General features: G+C 41.7%; 3 protein-coding genes across 5 annotated transcripts; all 3 read right to left on the bottom strand.

The window, feature by feature from the left end:
* Positions 1–1,381: 1,381 nt before the first annotated feature.
* On the bottom strand, positions 1,382–8,084 carry gps2 (G protein pathway suppressor 2). Of its 3 annotated transcripts, none has more exons than XM_080791770.1 (11): positions 7,922–8,084; positions 7,437–7,554; positions 7,211–7,320; positions 5,927–6,039; positions 5,741–5,847; positions 5,528–5,607; positions 4,242–4,413; positions 3,992–4,078; positions 3,543–3,619; positions 2,485–2,580; positions 1,382–2,087 (listed from the first exon to the last, which is right to left on the bottom strand). In XM_080791770.1, exons 1-11 carry the CDS (start codon positions 7,925–7,927, stop codon positions 1,995–1,997), a joined length of 1,059 nt encoding a protein of 352 aa, XP_080647896.1. In that variant the 5' UTR covers positions 7,928–8,084; the 3' UTR covers positions 1,382–1,994. The 3 variants fall into 3 exon arrangements, with proteins under 3 accessions (XP_080647896.1, XP_080647897.1, XP_080647898.1); XM_080791771.1 differs by having other exon boundaries at positions 5,741–5,820; XM_080791772.1 differs by lacking the exon at positions 2,485–2,580.
* Positions 8,085–9,318: 1,234 nt separating this feature from the next.
* Positions 9,319–12,920, bottom strand: LOC308334896 (gamma-aminobutyric acid receptor-associated protein). The gene is made up of 4 exons (XM_080791787.1): positions 12,675–12,920; positions 10,666–10,744; positions 10,444–10,562; positions 9,319–10,339 (listed from the first exon to the last, which is right to left on the bottom strand). Exons 1-4 carry the CDS (start codon positions 12,762–12,764, stop codon positions 10,259–10,261), a joined length of 369 nt encoding a protein of 122 aa, XP_080647913.1. The 5' UTR covers positions 12,765–12,920; the 3' UTR covers positions 9,319–10,258.
* A 1,629-nt stretch (positions 12,921–14,549) lies between these two features.
* LOC308334890 (CTD nuclear envelope phosphatase 1A) lies at positions 14,550–26,937 on the bottom strand. Its single transcript, XM_080791780.1, has 9 exons — positions 26,464–26,937; positions 26,206–26,362; positions 22,779–22,845; positions 20,361–20,479; positions 19,548–19,619; positions 19,239–19,355; positions 18,548–18,659; positions 17,633–17,717; positions 14,550–15,890 (listed from the first exon to the last, which is right to left on the bottom strand). Exons 2-9 carry the CDS (start codon positions 26,308–26,310, stop codon positions 15,830–15,832), a joined length of 738 nt encoding a protein of 245 aa, XP_080647906.1. The 5' UTR covers positions 26,311–26,362; positions 26,464–26,937; the 3' UTR covers positions 14,550–15,829.
* Between the last annotated feature and the right edge of the window lie 430 nt (positions 26,938–27,367).

Raw genomic sequence — 27,367 nt, 5'->3', positions numbered from 1 at the left:
GCACTGTGCATACGGGAAGCTGCACATCATGGGTATCAGGATATGTGGGCACCAAGGAAGAGTGGGCACCTCAGTGTTCCAAAATGTAAACAAATAAAATATTTGGAAAATGTAATGTATACTTTACATTATTATTTTATTTTAATAAAGGTATTTTCATTTTTTAACATACTTTTACTTTGTCCAATCCCAGATGTCCCTAGTGCCCACCCTATCGTGTGTATCCCATGGACCAGAGCCTTCCAGACTCTGCCATGGACGCATTATTTAGGCCGCACTCACTGTACCCCGTCCCCAACACTGTGGACACACACCACCCGCCTGCCCCACATATTATTTTTTAATGACAACTTTACTTTGTCAAGTGATTCAAACAAGCATGCAACTGTAGCCTGATAGTCCTATCTGAATTTACAGTTAAAGTATTCAATCAATCTGACAACTGAAATCCCAAAGGGGATCAATAAAAGTCTGTGTGTTGTTATTGACAACTGGTGGCCTGATTGCATCAAGCAGACCTACTTTATAGGATACGCAACATTGTCAATTGTGTCATTCTCTCATGATATATTATTATTTCACTGATGTCTATAGGTTTCTTTCCTAAAGTTCACCCATGGACTACAATTATTCCCTCATGACAAAACCTGACCTGCATAGAAGTTACCACGGATATACAATATGTGTTATTGTGTAAAGCCAAGATCATAAGCTTCCTATTTTACAGGATAAATGGTAATTCATGAAGAAAGCATAGCCCTTATGCACTTTTAGTTGACATTAGAAGGCTATTCATCATATTTAGTCATCATATAATTCAATACTCATGGTTTTTTATTGTATTAGTCAGATAAAAAGTGAGGCAAACTTTATTTTACAGCCTGATCAATTCTGCGTCAGTACTGACTTCTGCAACACAAAGCAATGTAGCATTATTACTGTCATTACAACTTTGGGTCAGGCATCTCCATGCACTCTTACCTGAAAACTCTGAATAAAGTTCAGAGTTTTCTGTAGTGTAACTTTTATGTAAAGCCTCAACTCTAGAATTACATTATTTATATTCAGTTTTGGATCTTTCAGTGGGCGATTCATTTTCAAAATTGTGGGCATAGAAATGCACCATGTCCCATCACATACCAAGTGTGCTCTATGTGGAATTTTCTTGAGAGATGTTTCAGAGTGATCTTCTCTCCTCGTCCCTGGCATATCTCCATGGGGCACTCTTTAGGGATAATTAGTGTGAATTTGGGGGTCCTTGACATAAAAACTTTTGGGAACCACTGGTGTAGAACACAAAGGTTTTGGGTACATACAAATCCAAATTACAGATCGATTCCCCAGCCAGAATTAAAGAAAATACACATTGTTGGAAAGGGTGTGTGATTTTGTTGTTTGTTTACTTAATATTTTAAGAGCATAGATACAAATAACAAGAAAAAATGATTTAATTAACAAAACAAAAACAGTCATAGGATGAATTGCCTTTATATCACGAGTTAACATCCAGCTTTGTGAGGGCTAAGGCCAGGGCTTTAACTCATCTTTAACCCAGATAACCCATCAATTTCACACTACCGGTAATTATAATAAAAATTACAATAGATCAGCAATAATATCTTAGATTCATACTAACAATGTGTGTACAATGAGACAAGTTTAATTAAAAGATGTAACATTTTCAGACCAAACACATGGCATGTCCTTTTTAATTTATATAAACTGAAGCTGGATGTTGAAGCACAGATGTGAAAGGTAGAGAAGAAGCCAAGAGATTGCTGGCCACAACAAAGCCCAAAGAGAACATACAATACTTTACAAGAGACAAAGCTTAACAACCAGTCATTTGGGGCTATTCTTTTCAAACAACAACATCTGAGCATCTGAAGAAGTTGTTTCCGTTATTAAACCAAGTGATTCCCTGGATATTTTAGTGAGACAGAAATCTCAGCGATCACCATGATGTTAGCTTACTCTGTGGGGTGTAACCCTGCTCACTTGCCATGGTGATAGAATCTCTGTCCACTCTGGGCATGGGGCAGAAAGGCATGGCGAGGTGCTGCTTGAGGAGAGCTCTGGAACTGGGCCTGGAAATACAGTTGCGGAAAATGTTACGCAATGTTACAGGAGGCAAAATAGAACTAAAGACATTAAAGTGGTGATCAGAATCAGAATCAACTTTTGTGTCACATCACAGTTTGACAGGTGTAAAACAGTGCGTGAAATTTGTTTTGTGCAAGATCCATCGTTTTGTCTTTCCCATTAAAACAAGAAAGGGAAGAAGTAAACGGGGCCCGGGGAAAGAGAGAGGTGTTGTGTGACCATTGTCAAACCAGCATGTAGCAAGTGCCCATTTACATTTGCGTGTGCCATTTTAACGTATAATTTGCCACCGACCGTATTGAGTGGCCATTTTGCTGTGAAGGTCGTACTCTACAAGGCAAGCGATTGTGATAGACGCTTGTGTATTTCTCAAGGGGTTACCTTGGACGTAGGAATCTGGACTGCCATTGAGGGGGTGGGGAGCAGGCCAGCCGCAGAGGCATGGAGGGCTTGGGGATGCATGGGTCTCAAGGCACCCTGAAAGAACATCATGAATAGGGCTTTAGACTTGGATGGAACGATGACGCTGATGCCAACTCCAAGCTGCCATTAGCTCCAATTAAATAATAATAATAATTATTATTATTGTTGCTATTACTCTAGGTATGGATGTGTTTATGTTACAACTACAGCTCAGAAAATAAATGGCATCCAGTGGACACCAAGGACATATTTAGATGACCTTGACTTCGCTGATGACCTGGCCCTTCTTTCCCACACCCAGCATCAAATGCAGGAGAAGACAAACAGTCTCAGCCATCTCAACACGCCTTGGCCTCACCGTTCACAGAGGAAAGAGAAAGGTCCTCAAAATGAACACGGACAGTGTTACCCCATCGTGCTAGAAGGTGAAGCACTAGAGGAGGTGGAGAGCTTCACCTATCTGGGCAGTATTGTCGATAAACTGGGCTGGACAGATGCTGACGTGAAAGTTCAGATTGGCAAGGAAAGAGCAGCTTTCTATCAGCTGAAGAATGTCTGGGAATCCTCAGATCTGCCCAGAAACTTTGAGAACTGTCATCATGAAGAAAATCCAACACTTGCCTTAGAAGAATACTCCAAATCCGCTGGCCTGACACAATCAGTAACTGGCAGCGAACAAGAAAACACCCTGTGGAGGAAGAAATCCTCCAAATACGCTGGGGATGGATTGGCCACACGCTTCGCAAGCCTGCATCTAATAATCACAAGATATGCCCTGTTCTGGAACCCACAAGGGAAAAGAAGAGGGGCAGCCCAAGAAACACCTGGCGGCGTGACCTGGGTGCAGATGTGAAGAGATCTGGCCACACATGGGGACAGCTGGAGATACTTAATATTTGACTTCTTACAGAAGCCTGAAAGTGATAACATGTCCCCCTAGACTTTCCACTGCATGTCTAGGAGGATTAAGTGGGAGTGTGGGACTACTCCAAATTCAACTGGTTTCGGGGACTTACGGCATCAGTGAAGCCCGACTGTTGGTTGGCATGCTCCAACTGCTTCTGGAGTGGTATTCCCGCTCCTGTGATGAATCCTATAGGGGAAATGGTACAAAGGAAATGGATCTAATAAAACAACCTCTTTAATATAATAACTCCAAAGTTTAATGACAGTATTAATGTGGTTAGATATCCTAACTATAGATACAATTATTAAATTCTTGTCATGAAAAATCACACCCATGTGAAGTGAGGGGCACTCTTGTCATCGTACATCATGAAGTAACATGTCGATTTGATTGTCCACATATGACGTACAGTCTCCACACTTTGTGTAGGACAAAAATACAGAAATGTAATGTTTGTGTAAGACGAAAATCTAAACTAATAGCTGTATATAGGAGGAGCTCAAAGAGAATTGAATATGCCGGGGGGGGGGTTACTACTAGGCTAATGGCTGAACAGACCTGGCTGGGAGGTGAAGTGGCCGTGGACAGGATAGCCAGTCTGCTGGTGGGGAAGGTACTGCATGGCCTGAAATGCAGATGCACCACCTGTGGGAGGAAGAGATTACAGCCATATTTCACTAAATTAATCATGATGCAATGTGACCAATCTAATGACTGAGCTCTGGATCTGTGCACGTCCCGATAGTTCCGCTATTGGTTTCCTGTTGTCGCTCACAGACGTTAAACACATGATGCGTGTAAGCCATACCTCTGATCTGAGAGCTGCTCGCGAAGCTGACAGGCACAGAGGGTCCGGCGGCATATGTGGAGGGATGCTGGCTCTGGGATACACCATAGGGCTCATGAACCCCCTGACTTCCGCTGAACTGGCCGTGCTCTGCCGAACTTGTGCTGAACCCCTGTGTCTGGTAATGACGCCCCTGGAGAAGAGTGCAAGAAGTGGAAACGGTTGGATACACACTGCTCCAACAGCATAGGCTTTAGTTTATACTAGAGGTCTTCGGGAAAGCCCGAGATCCGAACCGAACCGGAGCCGGTACCAATCACAAGAAGTGAGTCCCGGGGATGTTCGGAGCAGCTCTCGTATGTCTCGGATTTCGGGTAATGACTAAAACCTGAGTGGACCCGACGATTGGCCGCCACAGCTGTCAATCACCCCCGCCCCCCAATTTTCACCGATATTGTTGACGCAATAACAACATGACTGTCTCTTTAAGAGCATCTGCTGAAATGTATGATGAAGTCTGGGGACCCTTCACCCAACTCTTAACGAATGTTGATGTGTTGAATATGCTTTGTAATGATAATGGAAATGCCTCATAACACTGTAGTGATCTTATGGACTCTCTCGGACACTGATGCATCTAATTCTAACCTGTGAGGACCTCTCATTTATCTGTTTATATACTGACTTCTGCTAAATGTTTTGTTTATCGTCGTAAAAAAAAGAGCATCTGCTGAGATTGAGCACAACATTACCTCTCAGCTGTTAATGTTTCTGTTTTTCATGTCTGTCCTGGAATGTGTTCTGTTCTTAAGCTGTTACCTAGAGCTAGCTGTTTCCATGCATGTCTGTCCCTGGCTTTCAGCAGCTCCCTCAGGCCTAGGCTTGTTTCTATTGTGGTCCTCTGTATAATATCGGAATCGGTCATAATCGGTATCAGCAAATATGACCCTGCAAATAATCGGAGATCGGTCATAATTTCATAATCATGCACCCCATTTTTTGGTACGGGTTGGTCAAATTGGACCTGTGAAGACCTCTACTTTAGACACATACTGAGCCAGCCGATCCCCTAATTAGAATTTAGCATAATAATGGTATCAACATTCTTGTACAGTACCAGCTGTTTTGTCTGGTGTTCAGGCTGGCCCAGTGCAGCTGCATGAATATGTATCAGGAGTTGCCATTCTTTCTGAATTGAGAGGAGTGGATGATGAAGGATATGCACACTCCTCTGTGGGATTCAGAACAAGCTGGATGATGCCATACTGTTTTTTATTTATCTCTACTGTTGCATGTGTGGCACTCACCGGGAGGACAGGGGTTTGGAACAGCTGTTTGCTGCGCTCTCCCATCAGTGCACCAGGTCTGTTGTGGTTGACTGGACTGCCTGAGGAAAGAAAGAGAAACATTGAGAGACTAACAAAAATCAAATAGCTGTGCTGATTAAATATGTTTAAGGGGAAAAGAGCAATGTGATTTTAGGTTTACTAAATAAAAACATAAACTCGAGAACCCTTTACTTTGCATGGTGATGAGGTGCTGTCCCGCGTGCATAGGTAGACTGGGTTGGTAGCTGGAAGACGTCAATGTTGTGATATCGCTGGATAAAGATGTTAACGGATAGAACCTTTCAGTGAGTTACAACCTGGTATCATTATAACGCCACAGCATTGTCATTGCACTGATGTAATAAATGTGTTCAGTACCTCTGCTCCTTTCTTCGTCTTTTCTCCTCCTCGTGGAGGACTTTCTTTAACTGTAGGAAGAGCTGATGTTTCTCCTCTTGGAGTCCCTGCAGCTTCTCCCCCATTTTCATCACCTGAAGGAGAGGTGACGGACCACCACAACGAGACAGTGTAATTCATGCTAGAGAAACACATTGGCCCTCATTTATAACTGGAGTGTACAAACCAGCTTTTTTTTTATCCCAGGAATGATCTTATGCTCACGTATATGTATGTATATGTAACGGCCTGTTTTCGAACTCGGGTCTCCCAAGTGAAAGTCCAATATCTTAACCACTAGACCAAAGGGATATCCCTATGGACCGGGGGAGATATAAAACTTTTGAGACCATCAGGCTGAAACTGACCGTCATTTAAACTACATGACCTTAAATATTCCCTGCCCACCTTGCTGCCTGTCACGATCGCGAATGAATAACACCAATCACATCATCATGATTTGTAATATGTTTGGGTTTTAGTTTAACTCCCAAGCAGCAGCGTGCGCCGATAGTGGAGACACGCACAATCTGCAGTTTTGCAAAAGGAGTAGCGTCCTCCCGGTTCCGGCTGGTGTGTGGTGGGATGGTTACCTCTGATCTCCCGCCGTGGTTTGCATGTATGCACTCATGTGTCGTAACAGAGCCAGTATAGCACCGTTTAAATGGCGGAATGACCTTGTAACTTGTAACATGTATTGTAAACATGTTATATTGTTTTTGCAGCTTGTACACTTGGAAATATCCTACCAATTTCATATGACACATGATCGTCGATGTATGCCTTTACAATTTATTTATTCGTTTTAGAGCTACCGGAGGTCTGGTATACATTTCTGGAGTGAATACAATACATATGTTTGGATGCCTGTCAGATGGTCAGACAATGCTGCTCTGCATGCCTACGATGGAACAGGTGCAGCCAAGCCTATGGCTTTTGATCAGGCCGTACGTTCAAGTCAAAGTCAAGATGGAATGATAATTGTAGACAATTGCAGTCATCTTGTCGTACACCCATTATTTAGTCTATACAACTTTAATAAACGAGGGCCATTGCTTGCTAGAAAGAAAACTAAACAGTAAACACACAGAAAGCTAAAGTTGCAGTAGTTCACTCTGTACTCTGTAGTGAGCTATATTAATACCTAAAGGCGAAACTGCAGTTCTACCATTGCACTGTTTGCACACCAACGTGGGATTTAGCATTAAACGTATTATGTTGTCTTGTGTGAAAAGACAATAATCCTGGTGTACATGTCTCCCCAACCTGTTCTTTAGTTTCATCCAAAGACATCCTCTCCTCTATTTCTTTTGTCCTCTTCCTTTCTTCTTCCTCCTTCATTTTCTGCTCCATCATTTTATCCACCTCTTCCTCCTCTGAGAATAGAGTCATATTAGTGACATTATTATACGATCCATATATCTGTCAACCACATTTGTGCGTGCACTACATTCTGTCTAATGTCTCTGTGGCAAACCTGAAGTGAACCCACCTTGTCTCTTGCGCTCCCTCTCCCTCATGATGTGCTTGTGGAGGGCTCTTGCCATCGCGTTGGACAGCTTGGGTCTCTCCAGAAGAGCAGGCATGGTGACAGGCAGTGGAGGTGCCAGCTTTTATGTGACGAGACAAGAAAATACGCGTGTGATAATAAAACGAGGCAGATAGGTGCCAAAGAAAGATAGAGAGACGTCGCTTTGTAAAATAAAACTTGAGTGAGAAAGCGCTAACAACGCAGATCTCAATCCGGGCCCGCTACAGGCTAACGTGAACCTTTATGTTAACAGTTATTGCTAACGTTCACTGGTAGTGTTTCATTGTGAAAACGTTAACTGATTAAATGGTACAACATTCTGTTGGTAAGGGGGTGTTCTTCTGGTTAACGATCATATTGAGATCGTTAACCATATAAAAAATATTAGCTAGCTAACGGGCTAACGCTAACTATGGCGGTGTAAAAATTAAAAACGGTTATCTTACTTTCATTCGTTTAAGTGAGTCGTGTGATAAGAACCTATCATCCACGCTCTGTCTTCACTTTGTTTTTCCCTGTGGGAATTCAGCCAAATAAAATCACAAAGTCCCTAAAATGCGTAGTAAACATAACAGATCCACCATGTATGTAAACACAGCCGCCTCCGGCTCCGAGTGAAAAATACTTCTTCTTCCGGTGTTAAAAGATGATTTCCTGTTTCCTTCCAATGGAATTATGGAATTTGTAGTTTTCAGATGGCCCGCTAATTGGGGAACCCTGGCTTAGAGTAAGGTCTATGTGGTCTTAACTACACGTGACGTTTGCATTGAATTATTGGGATATTAATGCATGTGTATACTGAATTAATATTTAGGCAAACATTACAAAATGGAGAAGAAAAAACAGATATTAAAGGCTGTATGTGCAGTCATCAGATCAGGATGACTTTGAAGGCTGAACCAAGTTACAGATTCAGACTGTGTAGCTCTTCTAGATGAACAATAGTCACAGGGTAGCAAAAACACCTTTGAGGTCACTTTGGCTTTATTTGAAACCAGTACCATTAAATCGGTCAGATTCCAATCATACCCTCAACATGCACCTAAACCAGGGGCAGCGGTGGCCGAACGGTTTGCGGAGCGGTCTTGATATCGGAAGGTCCCTAGTTCGTATCCCCGGACCGGCACGTTAAAATTACCACGGTTGAAGTGCCCTTGAACAAGGCATTGAAGATGATTGAATCCCTACCATGAAATGTTCTACGAGCAGGGCCTGGCTGTAAACAAGTTCTTGAGCTTAGTCCAGTTACCCTGGGTAAACAATAACATACTAACTTTCTTTCTTTCCTTACTATTCTCAGCGCTAATATGAAATATTCCTTAGTTTGTTGTATCCTCACCTTTCAGAGCAGCTATCGAAAATGCTTCATAAGATGTTACCTTTTAACTTACATGCAATCAGAATCGGTATTCTAAATTTGTACATTTCAAATGTAGTGCACATGCATTTTGGAAATGGGTTTCTTTTCTGATCAATTACAATATATACTGTAAGTAAAGCATGCATTTATTACCCACGTCTTCCATAGCATTTTTTTTGTTTAGAGTAATTCGAGACCACTGCGATTGTTCGCCACAATTCAATGCTCAAATGAGTGTTGCGTGCTGAAAATGGCAGATCTACAAGCTCACGTGTTGCATCTGCTATTTTTTGTCAGAAAACAAAAATAGGGCTTAGAATCTTGTCACAATTCTTTGGTCTGAACTAGGCATTAGGTGTCCCTTGTGTAGGCTTTCAAATTGTGTTTGGGTGCAAGGGGCACGCCCTCCGGAGATTTTGCAGTGCAGTTTGAAAGCATGCCTCCCCTATGATGCCAGGGCGTTCAAAAAAGACAAGAAGAATATTTGGCTTTTATCACATTTTATCATGTATGGTCATGAGTGGAGAGAAAGAGCCAGTAATGCAGCTTTATACCGGGTTCATATCTTTTCTTTAAAAAAAAAAGAAGAAAAACATAAAAAGAGAAAATTGCACTCAGCTTTACGACACCTTTAGAAATGAAGCCATCTAAAATTAACAATAATTAACAACGATAATCATAATAGCATTCAAAGTAATCATCTTGAACCACTGAAAGCAGAAACAAAGGGAAGGGTGATTGTTTAGTCTGAATTATATTATACTACTCCACTCAAAGATCAGCAAGGCAGGAAACTAACTTGGATAAAGTGAACAAGTTAACTTTAGAGACTCCTGTATTGCAGTTGGTTACCTGCCAAAGTTGCTGATAGACAAATTTAGCAGCCACAGACAAAATTGACCTGCCTTTGGCTGGTGGCTACTGTTAATTTTCCACTCTGATCAGATGCAGTCCAACCTCAAACCTGCCATGTCCGAACCAAACTATATATTAAAAAACTGAACACCAAACCAAGCCAAAAAGATATAAACAATAAAATAAAAACCCCAAATTACATTCGCATACTTTGTCTTGTATCCCTTGCCTTTAAGAGAAGGACAATGGTCTAATTTAAACCCATTTTTCAAGGTCTTTTTTCCCTTGTCTTTTAAAGTGAGATCAATACTCTACACAATCACATACACAAAACAAAAACTGGCCGCTTAACCCTCAACCAAAGACCCTAGTGAAAAGAAAACTGGAGGAAAATACAATTCAGACCGCATAAGAATAATAAAGATGCAAATAATTGAGAGGGGGGGGGGGGCTGTTGGTGAAAGTGCATTTGACATTTACTCTGGGAACTCTAGGCTGCTGAGCTGGATTTTAATATTTCAATAAATGGTTGTGGGGGTGAATGGGTGAGGGGAGGGTGATGACAAGATCACATTTCCCTTTGGCTGTCCCCATACACGCTCTCATCACTGTAGGCAATGTAGAGGAAAAAGTCCTCTTCGTGGTGTTCCTGCGACACAGAAAGACACAGTTTTAAACAACTGCAAAATGTTTGGTTTTGGTATAAAAATGTGCTTTAACATTTATCACAGAAATAGGTTAGAATAATCCTACCTGGTACAACAGCCCCATAGTAGCGGAGGTGGGTGGAATGACGTTGTTTACAAAGAAGAACAGAGCATCCTCAGCTCGCAAGTGAATTCTTTTCCGGATGAGGAAGTAAAACTGTCCCACTATCAATGAGAATGAGGGGATCATTTTAACCACAATTATGACAATATCTCAAGAGTGTTGACACATTTACCATCTAATAATGAATCTGGGTGGTTCCCTTACCTGTAAGGTCAGAGGGGACAAGGTATTTCTTCTTGTCCAGATCTCCTATTCTTGCTTTGGGGGCTTTCTCCACAATGACCTAAGAAGGAAGAAAATAACACTTTATAGTTAGGAGAGACACACACACACACACACACACACACACACACACACACACAAAGTGTAAATTGGTGGACGGGGGAAGGGTCCAAGTGAAACAAAATCTACAAAACCCAAGATAAAGAAATGCGGTTCAGTCTCTGGTTCAACCAAGGAGGTCTTACCCTCAATATATAATTATCTCTGCTAGGCCGAGGTCAGGGACAGAGATTATATTTTTCCTGTGCGTGTCTGCATTAGAGAATCTCAAGTGAATCGCACAAACCAAACCAGTGGAACTTGCAATGGGCCTGCTCTTCAAGATTCACTACACCACTAAGATACCATCTACCTGTCAAAAATACTTCCTTGATGTCAATGAACTGAACGAAGTCACAACACCAGAGGGAGATCCACAAACCAGCGTGTGAATTTTCTATACTAAACTGATGATTTCCTTTTTTTGCATAGAAGTTGTATATCTGATATCAACTTTTGAATTCGAATCACAACAAATTGAATGGCCTCAATGCAACGCAGACAAAAACTATTTCACTTAGACCCTAGTGTGCCACAAATACATCAAATGCCACTGACAACTGACAAGCATGATTTTATTTTGTATTTTTTTTACCAAATTAGGTACATGTGATCTCCAATCATGTGAGAATGAGCCAGTGTTAAACAGCCATTTGATATTCTGTCTGCAATTGGCTTGAGTGGAGGGGCCCTAGGCTAAATGTGCGATAACCTGCTATTCTAATGTGGGATTCATTGATTGGTTATGGCCCGGGGGCTCTGTTGAGTACTCCCCCAAACTAGCTTTCATTTTTTTCTACTCATAAGGGGTATTATTACCACAAATGTTAAAAGTTGAAAGTCATAGATATATATCTCCCCTGCAACGTACACACGACATACACAGCCCTGGGTAGTTATGTGCTCTGCAGAACTATCCTTTCTAATCTATACTGTAGGGACATGCAGCATATAAATGCCTTATGAGTATGACACTGAAAAAATATTACTAGGTAACTAGTAGAAGTATTACCAGCTAGTACAACAGCTAATACAATGCAACAACAAAAGCAGACGCCAGATATCAGACATGGCTAATGAAACCAACCAAGCACTTAGCTATGGCGTCAGATAAAGTAACCATTTAAAAAAATGGGCACATTGACAACCGACACCCAATGGTCTAATTACTGTATAAGGGGTTAAAATACCACCTGAGGCCAGTGCAACGTAAACAACACCTATTTTAGGGTCCACTGCCGATACAATTTCAAGATGTAGGCCGTGGTATACATTTAGCACACTCACTGTCTAACTACATTCTACATGATTTATCAGCATTTCGCCATGTTGTTGTACACGTTCGTCTGTGGTACCGTGTTGACATAAGTAATATTTGGTTATTTATCGGGCGATGTTTAAGAAAAAAAAACATTCCAGAAGAGCAGTAAATTAATTTAATCTTGCAGCTCATTTGTGTTGCAGCAGCAGGCCCTGTGTATGTTTACCAGAGGTAGTTGTTTTCTAACAAACTTAACGCCTATGTCCAGCGGATGTTGCAATCACACTGTCAACCAGAGATTGAGAAAACTAATGTTGACACAACACAAGGTTGCCAATAATAATAATACCATGGCAAATGTACATAATGTAGTAATCTAACGGTGTTTCGTCATTTCTTTGTCGATTGTGGAAAACGTCGCAACTTCAAATATAAAACTGCGGTCATAACATGGGCCTTATGCTTTGCAGCAAGGCAGAAAAGTCGTATTTCCACATAAAAAACGTGTCGATGTAACGTTTATATGACGGAAATTCATCATTTTTGTCGAGTGAAACCATACTCTGGTGCAGTTTAGCCTAACAAGCAGTTCGTAGTTCGCTAGCTAGTATGCTAACGTTTTGCTACTTACTGGAACCCTATCGGGATACTTCTTCCTTATTTTCTCGCCCTCGGACCGTCTCTTTTCAAAGGGATGCTCCTCTTTGTATTGAAACTTCATTGTTAGAGAGAGATAAATGGCAGACAAGACAGTTGGTCTCTCTGAGCCTTGTGATTTAGATAAATAACTGAGCTGCGATTGAAAGCCTTGATAGTAGGAAACACGACACAAACAAACGTTGCTAAGAGTTAGCAGCAGCTTCAGCTGTTTTCCTATTGCGTCTGCGGCGGAGGGATACAATAACAACATGACGTAGGGAAAGGACAAATCCCTGCGTTTTGTGCGGAATACAATGTGTTTCTAATCAATAGTAACCGTTTACTCCATAAGTGAGTTGTGTTTCGTGTCTTGGGCGACGTTTGGACGCGTTCACTCACTGTTGCGGGGTTTATGTCATTTGGTCCTATTTTATTTTGATCAACCCCTGCGCCGGGAGACGCAGAGAGAGAGCTGTGAAGCGGCGTCCTTGTCATATGACCGAGGCCCTGCAGTAACACACAGGCGCCTAATAGAAACAGAAACACATGAGACAGTAGGGATGGTGACAGTACAGAAAGTGTGGCTAAATGTTTGGGCTAGTGGCATGGCCTGTGTGTGGAAAGGACTGTGTAGTGTAGTAGTGCTCTGGTTCTCAAACGTTTTCATGTCAAGGACCCCCAAATGGACACTTATTAGCACGCGGACCCCCATTTGAAAAGACATGCCAGTCAGGGACCTCCATGAGAGAAGATTTGGGTGATTGTCAACCATTTTAGTTTCAAGGACCCCCAGTTTGACATGCATTAGGCTACGGACTCCCATTTAATGGCATTTCTATCTCTGGGACCCCAATTTATATAGTAAAATCCATGTTAATTTAACTCTGAAAGTGTGCAAATGGCCTGTTAGGGTCCATTTGGTTTGGTTCCATTTATGCACTCAGAGTTACAGTCCTATCTCATTTAGCTGGGGCCCCCTGGAACTCCCTCAAGGACCCCTGGGGGTCCACAGACCCCACATTGAGAACCACTGGTGTAGTGTGTTCACATTATTATTTGATATTCCCATAGTAAAGTCAACTACTGTACTTTCATCCAGTCTTTCAGGAACTACCACTCATGTTTTTATAATATATAATCTATTTGGCTGCGTGTTTCTTATTTTGGACGGCGGTACCGAGAGTCCCGAAAGAGGCTAGGGCTGCACTTGTTAGCGGAAAGAGTTGGGCGGGAGGGGTAGGGCAAAGGCTCTCCGTCCTCGCTGTGGGGGCTCCTCACTGGCAGGTGAGCCAGTAGTAGGATATAACAGCAGACAAATGTGTGTGGGGAGGAATCTTGGCATAACTAAATTTGGGAGAAGGGATTGATTTTTTTATGGTCCAACTGCTGCTCTCAATGTACGAGTTCAAGACTACATTTTTTAAACTTGCCATCCAATAATTGTATTGATTTATATTTGTTGCTTTAAAAAAAACTGTAACCAGGCCTAGTTTCATAAGCATGCAATGCTTTAGACTGAATGACATTACATGAATACAATTTGACTAATAACAAATCATGACAGAGTGGGGTTAGAACAAAACTGATCACCGCATTGAATAGTACAGTAGTCCTCTCAAATATGCTACACCTAGAAGGAGAATACATACATGGACCAGACATGGACAAAGCTACAACATATTGTATAGTGTAATTGACTTTCCTACCACATGAAGGCAGCAGAAATGTTTGATATAAAACCATAAGATAATCAACAGCAGTTTTCAAACCAGTGAAATTGGTTGCATTTCATCAGCTTTAAATCACAGGCCCAAGAATAAATGGCACTTATAAGGCACATGGAAACAGGAAAAAAATATAAGCCAGGTAAGAATTGGTCGATACTGACAAGTGTTTTATTAGTAACACAGACCTGGAGACAGAGCCAATAAGAAGCCACTGTGAGCCTTAATAAGACTGACATTGTTCAGAAGGCATTGAAAGATGGGGTCAGACAGTTGAACCAATGTAGTTAGGGGGAGGCAGGTTTTTAAAAAAAAGCAACAAAGATGGACAGGAGAGAAATTAAGTGCAAGTCCTATTATTTGAAATTAGGATGGTACTGAACAGTGAGAGGGGAAAGCAAGATTTCGTCATGGCCCAGATGCAATAATATTGATGCAATATATTATGGTAACTGACAATTTCACATTGTCTTCATGAACCCCAACCCCCTCTCTCTCTCTCACGCCTTAGGTGTGCACGCACACGCGCGCACACACACACACACACACACACACACACACACACACACACACACCCACACCCTATTCAGTCCAGTCTACACTACAGAGTCCCACACAAGGAGATTTGGGGAAAGAGTGACTGTGGTTAAAAAAAACAAAAAATGAGAAAAAATGTTTCAGGCTGCTCAGGTATTTATTCCAGAAAGATGTCTGTGGATGGTATACAGCAAGCAAAATTCATCAAATACATTTATCCATTCTTGTGAGAAAAAAAAAAGTACCTCAGGAATTCACTTGAGACCCAATAAATTGATGTTGATGGTGGGCGTGGATTCATCTAAAAAGGGGTCGTCTTTATATTTTCCACTGGCTCTGTGACGTTTAAGAAGAGTAAAATGAGGGGTTGTCATCTGCTGAAGTGCAATGTCCGAGATGACAAGGAGTTAAGAGCAAATAATACCATAAATTGTCTGTTGCCTTTGCTGATCCTGCCCCCACCCCCCCTCCACAATCATCAAAAAAGTTTTAAAAGACTAACAACGCAGCAAGCTTACTCTGACTCATGTACACAACTGCACCTCCATACGCGCACACAGTCAGTGTCAGGAGCTGTAAGGCAGAGAGGCTCCATTTTGTTTTGGGGGGAAAAATGTACAAATAAAGAATCAGAGAAAAAGAAACAAAAGGGGAAGAAAAAAAAAACCAGCTGGCTCCCCCTCCCCAGTAGTTTGTGGGCTCAGGTGATCCCATACTGTTCATCCCGTTAGGCAGTCACCCCAACCCTCTGCTCCTCAGTAGCCATCTGACAGAGGCAGGCTGCTAGAGGGCTAGTGGCTCAGCAGTGTGGGAATGGAGGGCAGGACGGAAGCCGGCAGAGTGGGAGTGGCAAGTCACCTAGCCACGCCCCTCCCAATTCAGCCAATCACCAAAGCCGGTGCTGGTGGAGGTTTCGACTGAGGACGGAACGGACATCAGCAGTGAACCTAAGAGAGAGAGACAGTAGTTGTTGGCGACAGCCTCAAATCAACTGCTATCTGCTATAGTCTAAAACCATGATTACAGCATGAAGAGTATAAACTACTAGAATTTCATGCCCGCGAAGATTACGTTGCCGCGCACTATGGGAAGAAGGAAATTGCCTGCAGGTTATTCCTGTGTGTGCGTGCAGCCGTGTGTATGTGTACTGGGCAGTTGGCTGTCAGGCGAAAAGAGGCAAAGCGATATGTGTAATGTTAATATTTCGGCACGAACCAAGTAGTGATGTAAGTAAGGGAATCGCTGTGTCAGTGATATTTTAAATACAGACATTTAGAAGGAATAAGCTAAATCCAATTCCTCCCCTTCCTTGTTTGTGTCTTCTGAGAGCTAGTGACGTGTGAGCCGGGGGCGGGCCAGGTGTGGGCTGAGAGCTGGTGACTCTGATTGGCTTGCCACATCTTTTCCGCACATCTTTTTCCGAACATGTTTTAATTGGCTGGGCCGCACATCTTTTGGCCACGTGACCAACTTTACAATTGTTAAAATAGATTAGAGCTACTATTCATGGCAACAAAAAAAAACATCACCACATTTTTGTCCGCCATGCCAGACGGCCCAAGACCAGAGACTGTTTTCTGTTCTGTCTGTTTATGAACAGCGACACGATTGGACTCATCAGCGTGAACAGTGGTGTCATGCTCGTAGAACTCAGTACCACGCCGTGGTGGCAGTCATTTTTTTCAAGAGAAGACTCACCAACCTCGCGTCACCAGACTTTCCAAGACGCACCAAGTACTCAGTGGTCTACTGTAGGTGTAGTGGCCCCCTCCCCCCTATTTTCATACCGTGCCGAATTCAAATGGATACTACTTTGCATAACAGCTTTAACCGTTTACCTGAGTGCACGTAGCCTATACAGTAAGCATGCATACTTACAGCAGTAGGCTATGGCTCCAGTAGGCTATACTGCTGCTGAAGAAGAAGAATGCCTCCTCCTCTATCAAACAGATTAATTCGTGATTCGTCCAAAGAAAATGTTTTAGTTTCGCTAGTGTGCAGTAAATATGTTTGTCTGACTATTTTAAGTCTACTTTTGTGTTTGTGTGTCTAAAACTCTCATACACTATTTAACAATAGGCTTAGGCTATGCAGCCGTTGTGTGCATGCCGCGATGCACGCACGTGTGCATGCGTGTGCATGCGCGTGACCTTCCGTGGTACCAGTAAAAAAAAATCACCACACCACTGAGCGTGAAACCTTTCATATCAGCCTCATGGTGGCGCTGGAACATCCCACATCAAGTTATCCACTAACTCTTGAATCATAGGTCATACATTATGTGAGTTTCCCTCGATTCCATGAATCTGTACTGTACTGTACTGTACTCCCCATACAGTTGTGTTTGTTAACAGACTACATTTTCCACTATTTTGAGTTTTCTTCAAAACACACTTTTTACTACTACACCTACAATTTCTTACAAATCTGTTAGCCATGCAATAAAGATGTATCCGTCTATATTTTCCATATTAATTTCCAATTAGCTACGGCTGACTTAAGTTCCAACATTTGCAGGCCTTGGGTAGGAAAACTAGCCTGCAGGAGACATGCGTGCCAAGGAGTGCACTTTTCTACTTTAGCATGTATTGTAGTAGGACCAACAATGTTGCACAAAACGACGATGTAAAGGGATGTTAATTCTAGGTGCGATACAATCATTCATCACCAATGTCATGATGCTTCTTACCTTAGTGCATCTAGCATAGGCAGCAAGTTAAGAAGTGCTGTGTCACTAGGGTCGCTGAACCAGGATTTGATGGGTATTGCATTGTCTGGAGAGCACAAACACCAGAGGTCAGGAAAAAAAATAGAACTAGGTCAAAGGAAATGAAAATAATGTGACAACATCAAGAAGGACAAGTGTGTTAGGAAGTGTGGTGTGCAGTGTTAGGAATCAGATGCAATGCGATGACAAAAATGACAATACTGTACATGCCTTATATTAAATATGAATATTTTTCTCTACTTGATTGTGCGCCGTGTCTCACATGTGCTGTAACGTGTTGTGAGCTTGTAGATCAGCAATGTTCGGATTTTGACACCAGTGGCGGGGCGGCAGTGGTTCAGGGGTAGAGTGGGCGGTAGAGTGGACGGATGGAACCGTGAGGTTCCCAGTTCGATCCCGGGCTTCCCCAGAGTTAGTGTCGAAGTGTCCTTGTGCAAGACACTAAAAACCCCTAATTGCTCCTGATGTGCAGGTTAGTGCTTTGCATGGTTTCCTCTGCCATAGGTGGATGAATGTGTGTGTGAATGGGTGAATGTAATGCACAATGTGAAGCGCCTTGGATAAAGGCGCTATAGAGCGTTGCATGTGTGTGTGTGTGTGCGCGTGTGCAGCTGGTATCTTTCTAATTATTTGATCGGCCCAAAACATGGTGTTTATTGTCATGATTCGTCACAAGAGTTGGCTTTGTCCAAGGCTTAAATGTCTTTAAATAAATACTTGAAATGTCTATGGGAAAAATGAAGGTAAATTCTCTTCCGGACCTGTAGTTGTCATGACAGGGGGTGGGACTGCAACACTATATAAATGCACCATTTGGCACCATTTGCCAGTGCACAACAAAGTCTAAATCACCCTAAAGTGAACACACAGTCCTACCTGGATGGCTGCGATAAGCTCCAGGTGAATTGTCCAGGATAACAATACTGGAGAGGTCGTCATGTACTACGGACAGGTCTTTAATATAACTACCTAGATCCAATGTGCAATGCTGCAAAAACAGAAATGAGGCAAAGGGGAAGTTAATTAAATTCCCCACAAATGAAATATTTTGGACTTAATACAAATATAAAAGCATTCAAAGAGTTCTTTATGAATTCCTTTTTTTTCCCCCAGTCAACTTTCAGTATGGCTTTTTAGCCGTTTTATTATCTCATAGTTTGAACACAGCATAGATAAACGGAAGATAAATGTATACATGTCTGCCTACCTAGTAATATTTTAACATTTTAACAAAATAAATTACACTGCTACACTCTTACACTCTTTGCAATGAGAAATTGTGAGGAAAATATCCCACCATTGATAAAAGGAAACTCTCATTCCTAGGTCACAGACAGTATCAATCATAATGTCTTAATAGTTGCAGATTTGAGACGAAGATCCATTTAAGTCTATAATTTATCCCGACACCTCCTCCAAAAGTCCCATGTGTCCTGAACCCTTATCCATAATTTATAAATTATGGATAATTAGTATGAACTTAAATGGTTCTTTGTCTCAAAATGTCTTAATGTCTCAAACGCCTGGCTAGATATATACAGTATTATATACAGCAGGCATAGTATACCTGTCTGTAATATCTGCGTCTCAGGATGTTCCTGTTGTTGTCCAGCTTGTCTGCCACTGCTGAGCCGTAGATCTCCATACTGGCCGTAAACACTACCAGCTCATACCACTGGCTTACCTGCACAAACACAAGTAGTTTAAAATTGATGTGTATAGGTCCAAGTCAAAACATAAAAGACCATTTGGTCTAGAGGATTTTATTGTTTCAGTGGTATTTCTGCTCTTATGATAAATACAGGCCTTGAGCCAGAATTAAATGAATGATAATGTGTTAAATGGTGTGGACCTTGAGTGTTTCAATCAAACTTACCACTTCTAAAAAGAAATCAACATGTGGCCTTTTGTGGACGAAGAATCTAACTGGGTGCTTATCAATGACAACCTGCAGGGGAGAGGAAACAAAAGGACATTCTTAAATAAAATGTGTATGATTTTAAGCTTCTTTTTGTTTTGTGTATGTGGAATGTTTGTCTTTTATAGCTGCAACGTGGGTGACTCGACTGTAACCCAAGCCAGATGTTCTTAAGTGGGACAATAAAGTTCATCTTGATTAAAAATAAAATAGAGAATTTTCAGATTCATATTTGTTCTTTGCTTTTGTGTTGTCCTGGGTGTAGAGAACAAAAAGTCACATCCAATTAGCCCTTCGCTAAGTCCCTCCCCAACCCGTCCTTCTCCAATAGGCACGTTAGCAAGAGAGGAGACATGGCAAGCTGTCCTTCTCACCCATTGAGAGGCATGGTAAATGACGCGATTTCTCCATCAAAATAATCGATCGTTTCAGTAGCAAGAGTTTCAAAATGTCTTCCAAATCTAGTCAACCAGGATTCACTGGACAAATGTGCATGACATTATTTCAATAAACTAGAAATACGAAATGTTAGACAGTATGCAACTCAATCAACTTACTGCCGTCCGACAGGAGTTTTCATGTAATGCACGGAAGACTGCAGCCATGCAAAATAAGTAAATAACACACACAGCTATGAGGTGACGAAAGCTTGCCATTCTCAGCAATAATTGCTAAACTATTTGGATTGGCATTTGACAGTCGCTTTTGGGGTTGAGGGCTAATTATTTGTGTAAACGTTGTCACTTATTTTAATGCAAAGTTAGCGAGTACCTTGAGGATGAAGTCTGGCGGTGTTCCTGGCCTCACTGTGGGCCTGACGACACCATCATGGTGAGAGTGGATCAGTGTTTCATCCAGATCCAGAACCAGGATCTTCCTCTTCACTGCATCTGGAGGGGAACACAGTACACACACTAAAAATCACATTTGTGTGAAGTGAGGGGCGCTCTTATCATCATACATCATCACATTCCGTGCTCAGCCAATCAAACATTCCGTGGTACGACTACAAACACACAAAGCTGAGCATAGGAGGGGAAAGATTATACCATGCTGTAAGCTTGTCACAAGTATTACATATTAATTATACCATGCTGTAAGCTTGTCACAAGTATTACATATTCGCCTGATTGCAATTATTTGAGCAAATAGAAAAGATAAGCTAAGATAGCAGATCTACACACCATGCCCCCAATGTAACCAGTTGAGTTGTAGATACAACTAAAGATACAATTACAATATTTAATATTTGACATTTTTGAAAACGTATATAGCATGTATTGGCTATAATCATTGTCAGTCCTGTGTAATTACAGTTTACAAAGTCTAAAAGGCTAAGATAAATTATATTTACGCCGGTGCATGTTCCAATGCCAAAACCACAATTAAAACAATCGATTGATTTGGGTCGGCAGGAAGTAGAGTGGTGGCATGGGAATCGGAGTTCGGAGGACAAATTCTGTTTATATACTTGGCAAAACCATCACTCGTCCAAGAATAGGTGCAAGATTATGACTTTGGAATGACACCAGTAAACACACTCATCGCAAAGAGATCAATTTGCGTAGATACAATCTACCGATACAGTACTGCACATTAATGACATTAATCACAATGACAAGATGCAATGGACTGCAGAGTTAGTGATTTTGGTAGAAACACAATAGCTTGTCTAATTATTAGAGGGGTGTCAAACTCATTTTAGGTCACAGGCCAGATTGGGCACATTGCAACTTCATGCGGGCCAGATCAGTTGTGTTTGCACGAACACATTGTGCACATACTCCAGCACCTTCCATTGCTTTCGTTTTTTCAACTTGTTCTCTTTTATCTCAGTCACTGCAAAGTCAACTACAAAGTGTTTCACAATCACTTCATGAATTCTATTTATTATGAAGAACATTGCCTAGCATGGTATGGAACGTATTATTAACTTACAGTCGTAGGCTGCAAGATAGATACATTTTATTAACAAAATATGTTTGAGAGCCCCACCATTTCTGTTAATAAGCCATTTATAATTTAATATTTGCAGGCACAGAATGTAGACAGCAAATATTAAAAACGAATTGTAAATGTAGGCAACACAACGGCACCTTAAACAGCAGCTTCCAGCAATCAAACTCAGACAATGAACTCACTTGGCCTCTAATGATTATTGACATGATCACATTTACAATAATAGAATTGTCAGAAAATACCATAAATCACAATATTATGACAATTAATATTATTTTAAGAAGCATTTTGCTTACATGTGCATTGAACAGTGTGACTCATTTAAGATAAATGAGTGACAGTGGAGAGAAACGGGAAACGCAATGAGACAGTAAGGGAGTGAGATGCGGCAAATGGGTTAGCTGCCTGGCAGGGAATCGAACTGTGGACTGTGAGCTTGTCAGGCATTTGAGCCATGCCCTAACCACTCGGCTATCAGGTTATAAACCATTTAAAGTAATATAGCAAATCAACCAATAAACTAATAGGTTTAATTGTAAGGGAATGAATACGAGAATATGAAAATTATGCTGGCATCTGATCCATCTGGCAGATATATTACATGTGTACACATACAAGAATTACATCGTTTCAAGTATATGAATGAATGAACGAACGAACACGATATAGGTATGCATTGTTTGTTGTGAATGCAGAGCCATGTCTTTTGACGTGCAATTCACCCTTCAAGCTAAAAGAGATTGGTTCCATTCTCCAGAGACACACCTGAAGTGAGTATTACAGTGGACAGCCTCTCTGATTTATTGGCAATTATTCACATTATTCATGCCACCGTTACTGTGTCTAGACAAAACGACTATGGCGATGGCTCACGGGTGAGAAAGGGCACACATTGATGGTTTGGGTGGGGAGGTTTGTCTGTGGGCAGTGACAATTCTTCTGTGGATAGCTTTTCTTGTCTGCTGATGAGCATGTCTTTTCCTGGTCTACGGCTTGACACCTTCCACTTGGACATTTTATCAATCTTGTGATGGTTCTTCCTCTTTCACTTAAGTCTATACACGTGTCAAATAACGACTCGTAGCCCGCCAGGCTACAGTGCATGTTGTCCAGCTTTAAGGACGACTCATTTACCCACCTTCTTTCCACTACAGTGACTACATCCAGCCAAGAATACCATAGAACTTAAATAAATGTTAAAGATTATAAAACATTTTAAAGTGTACTTACTGAGTCTGTTTCTGGAGATGGGTGACAGAGGCAAAGTGTCATATCGCACCGTCTGGTACTGGATTACCTGCAAATGCAGCAAGTAAAAGGAACCATAAGTTTTAAATCCTGAAGCTTATATCATCAATAAACAACATAAGTGTGTGTGTGTGTGTGTGTGTGTGTGTGTGTGTGTGTGTGTGTGTGTGTAAAAAAAAATATATATACATACACACACACACACACACACACACACACACACACACACACACACACACACACACACACACACACACACACACACACACACACACACACTTTGTATTTTGGGGGATTTCTTTCATAATCTAAGTCTCTCTCTTGCTATCTCTCTGTTAAAACACCCTCTTGAGCCCCATTGCCCCCGCCGGCAGCGGCTGTCCACCTCTGAACAGCGCTCAGCAGGTCAATGGAGACCCAATTGGTCTCTGGTTCCAAAACCGATTTCCCCCCTAAACTCCACTGGGGTTTAAGAGCTTTTAATGGCAGACTGATATACTGAGCCAATGCCAATATCATTATACATTTTGATCATCATCCAAGAGCCTTGTGTAATCCCTAACCCCAAATATATGGGATCTTAATAAAAAAAATCTAAAAACACTGATGCCATTAAATGACCCCTATGAAATTCTCAGGACTGAAATCAGTCCCCAGGACTGAGAACTTTAAGCCCTGCACACATTTGTATGCGTCAGCAGCACATAATATGCTCATATTATGAGAAGAACAGAAACGGATAAAGCCATCTTGCATCAGGTTATCGCCGGCCAAGAGCCAGCATCCATCCACTAGTCCCAACTTCTCTGCCCTCCTCTAGTGGGGGTGACAACAGAGTCGACCTGCGACCGCTACTCCAACCCTGGGGCTCTGTACTTTTCTCTTTAACAGTTATTTTTATCCGTCACCCCCCCCCAGCTGTCTGTGGGTGTCAATGAAGCCAGGGGGTGGGGTCTTGCAGGGTGACTTTGACTAAGCTTGGGCTGCTTGGTACCAAAACCCTGAAGGCGGCCTCCGTCTCTCCCTCCCTGAGCTACTTGGCAGAGCAAGCCCAGGGAAAGCCTACTGGTGGTAACAGCTGCTGAGCGCTATGGGGGAACCTGACACAGTCAGCTCTAGTCTATGCTTTCTTGACCAAGCCCCTCTTCTCCAGTGCATATTGGATGCCCTGCTGGTACCAACTTCATTATTATATTGACATTATGCCGCACACGGCGCACAGTTGCACAGTCTATTACGCTGCCATGTTGTCATGGATATTAGCAATAATAGTACATACAGCCTTACATCTTCTCATCAAATATCTGTGTGCATAAGATTGTGGAATGTAGGTTGTAGCCGGGCTTGCTTGGGCGGTATTAAGGTGGTTGCACACTGGACGCGTTTTTTGGAAAACAGACGGAAAAACACAGCTAAAAATAAAAAAAACGCAGCAGTGTGCAGGGACCTTTAATTATAGTTCTATAGTTTAATAAGAAATACTGAATGTATGATTTCAAAATAGGTAAGCATATACCTGATGAACTTATGATGAAACGTTGTTTTTTTTCTGACCACCCTGGAAATAAATTATTTGGAGCGCATTTAGGACGGTGTGCTGCAGACATCTCCTTTTGTTCACACTTCAGTTTATGATTTTATAGAGCACCCGTAGAAATGTTTGGATGTGTGTGCCCCGCACCTCTTGATTGCTATGATTTTCAATACGACCAAAAACATTTTGCCACACATACTTTATCTTGAGACGACTTCTTCAAACTACAAAAGCAGTTTCTGCCAGACTGTTACCACCGCCATCATCTCTGTATGTTGTTCAGCCCGATGTGTCAAGGCATGGCAACAAGTCATTGGGATCTCCAGCAGGATATGCTAAATCTATGGAAGAAGGGAGCTTATTTCCTATCAATTCAATATGCTATGAGCCATTAAGAGTTCAAACGCAACAATACTAAGAAGGCTACATGCTGATGCATATTGGACAAATCATTGTAGTCTAGATTTAGTACTTATTAGATGTAAATTATGCCATGTATGCTACAATGACTTCCATTGTCAGCAGCTGAGCTTTTTATTTTCTCTTCTTTGATGCAAATACCTACCATAATATACTGTCTAACCTCACATCGTGAACTGTAAACCTATGATGAAGATATGAAAAAATAGGTGGTTCTCTTCTCTTAATGGTCATTTAACTTTTTGCTCTTTGAATTTTGGGTAGAGCCAATGCTGGAAATGTCGGCACAGCCATTATTTATTTGAGCACAGTTCACTTTACAATTATACAAAATACATGTCAAAGAACTCAAAGAACTAAAACCAGATTTTTGACACATGATCCTAATACTTATTCACAGGTAGGTCTAATGATAATGATTCTGGTCTGATCATTGTCCAGACTATTTAACAGTTAAGACTATATTAGTATACATTACATTGCATTCCTCAATGCATAAGCTCTCAGTTGACAACATTGTGCCAGTACAGTACTACATTACATACTGGTGCTTAACAATGTATGTGGCTGTGTGTGCTATAGATAGAGAGAGGGAGAGATTTTGTATGAAAGAACAGTGCGGTCTCTGTTCTGATATAATCCCTTTCACTTTACCCACAACCTGGACTGGAATACTCACTCTGAGGGCCTGTTGACAACACGTGAGTGTGTGAGTGCTGCACAATAAACTGCAGACAAAATCCTAACAGAAACTATTACAACATACTACAGGCCAGAGCACTCTTCCTGACACTGATGCCCCTTGATAAAAACTTAGAGTCGAAGTCCACTCATATTTCACTGCATATGCACAATATCTATAACAACGACTTCAGTAGGTGTGAAACACCTGTGTGTAACTAAAAGTGGTGGGCCTCTGCCACCTTAGATGCCATCTTTATTATAGAGGCAATAGTAAACCACTGAAGGTGACCGCAGTCTGGCACTGACACTGTGAATGTGAGATGCTCATTGCTCTGCGGTATAATTGCATGGCCCATTCATTCATAAAAACGCAAAATTGAAGAAAAAGGATACTTCTCTCAAGATAGTGACGTTCAGGCTCATATGTGCACACAGCAAGTAGAATTTGAATAATTCATAATTATAATTGATTACTCGATTAACTGAATACACAGGACCTTATTGGAAATAAGCAATAGGGGAAATAAACAATAATTGGGGGTTATCCTTTTGTATGCATGTATAGATTTTTTCAATGAGTTGGCGTGTGGCATGTCTTACCACACGCCTCAGGTGAGGAACACATAGCAAAAAGCACTACATGGGTTTATATAAGAATAAGAATATTTAAATATATGTTATGCCATCATCAGGTCCTATTTGACTGTATTAATTCACATGACAAAACGAACGTCTCAAACAGACAGTTTAAATTGTGCACTGCTTGCTCACCGTTCGTAGGTGCTTCCTGAGGATGTACAAGATGAAGCCCCATATTCTGGACGTTACACCGAGGAAAGTGCGGATCCCAAGTAAACACTGTCGGGTTTTCAGCATGTTGACGAGCACGCAGGACCCCACAGACAATACAGGAGCAAGACTTCCAATTCTTTAGACGACACACAACGTGTGCGAGATAGAAGTTCAGACAAAATGACAAGCAACGTGCTAGCTTGTGTTGATATTCAAACTTCTTTAGCCACAGCAAACCTTTTAGAGCAGTTCAGATGAAGAGGAGGCCAAGCAAACGTGTGAGTACCTCGCTCTGCACACTTGTGGCACAAACTCTCATTGGCGAGAATGGAATACCATTGCAACTATAGTAGAAAACGTACAAAAAACGGTCAAAAACTATGCTACACTTTACTGGGTGGTCGTTACCACGTAGCTCGTTGACAGGCTAGCTCAGTGTCTGTCTGTGGAACAACTAGCTAGTTAGCCGAGCAAAGCTAACGCTAATGCTAGCTCGGTAGGGTGACCACCTTGAACCTTGGAGAGAAAAATAGCCTCAAACTTGCGGCTCGGCGCCACGTTAAAGTGCTGTGCGAACGCGTCTTCGGTCGTCTCTCCGTCCGAAGAGAGAAAAACGTCCCCAAAGTTCCCGGAGTGGATCCAGTCGGCATATAAAAGCAGTTTGTAGTTCACTGCAAATCCAGAATGAAACTGCGAGCCGCCATCGTCGCCTTGCCGTCACTTCCGCGAGAGGAACCCAAACGGAGCGCGCACTAAGCACGTCCACGTGGAAAGAAAATAAACAGCAGACGTGGACGAGCAACGGAGGGAACTATTTAAGAATACGATTAAAATTTGATTGAGGATCTGGCGTAACATTTAGGTCAAAAATGTGTACCTGCCTAATTATACATAAACAAAGCACTCACTTTGGTAATATGCTTTTGCTACTTGTGTGGTGTGGTTCACTTCTCACTTTGGTGGCAGCCTGGCAGGACAGGTGTTGAACATAATATTGACTTGCAAATGGAAATAACGGTCAAAACACACGTGTATTTTAACTGAGCTTTATGTTTAACACTTTTTACAACCTTAAATGCATATAATGCATTGCTTAGTCACACCTCACATACCATTTCTTCTGGTATAAATACAAAAAAGA

Source organism: Protomyctophum bolini, assembly GCF_963924005.1.
Source record: "Protomyctophum bolini genome assembly, chromosome: 20".
In the NCBI taxonomy this organism is placed as follows: domain Eukaryota; kingdom Metazoa; phylum Chordata; class Actinopteri; order Myctophiformes; family Myctophidae; genus Protomyctophum; species Protomyctophum bolini.
Note: the sequence above shows the minus strand (reverse complement) of the source record. Positions and strands in the feature narration are given on the sequence as shown.

Bases quoted from the DNA above. Each gene is read 5' to 3' on its own strand.
- gps2 (XM_080791770.1), bottom strand. The intron at 5,608-5,740 runs GTAAAGGGTTCT...TTCTTTCCTCAG, and splicing joins GCACCTCATCACCATGCAAA to GCAGTCCAGTCAACCACAAC. The intron at 4,414-5,527 runs GTGAGTGCCACA...ACTCTTCTCCAG, and splicing joins TCCAAACCCCTGTCCTCCCG to GGGCGTCATTACCAGACACA.
- LOC308334896 (XM_080791787.1), bottom strand. From the start codon at position 12,764: ATGAAGTTTCAATACAAAGAGGAGCATCCCTTTGAAAAGAGACGGTCC. The intron at 10,745-12,674 runs GTAAGTAGCAAA...CTTCCTTCTTAG, and splicing joins AGTATCCCGATAGGGTTCCA to GTCATTGTGGAGAAAGCCCC. The intron at 10,340-10,443 runs GTAGGATTATTC...TCTGTGTCGCAG, and splicing joins CTATGGGGCTGTTGTACCAG to GAACACCACGAAGAGGACTT.
- LOC308334890 (XM_080791780.1), bottom strand. From the start codon at position 26,310: ATGCTGAAAACCCGACAGTGTTTACTTGGGATCCGCACTTTCCTCGGT. The intron at 20,480-22,778 runs GTAAGTACACTT...GTTCCCCTCCAG, and splicing joins CATCTCCAGAAACAGACTCA to ATGCAGTGAAGAGGAAGATC. The intron at 17,718-18,547 runs GTAGGACTGTGT...TGTGCTCTCCAG, and splicing joins AGCTTATCGCAGCCATCCAG to ACAATGCAATACCCATCAAA.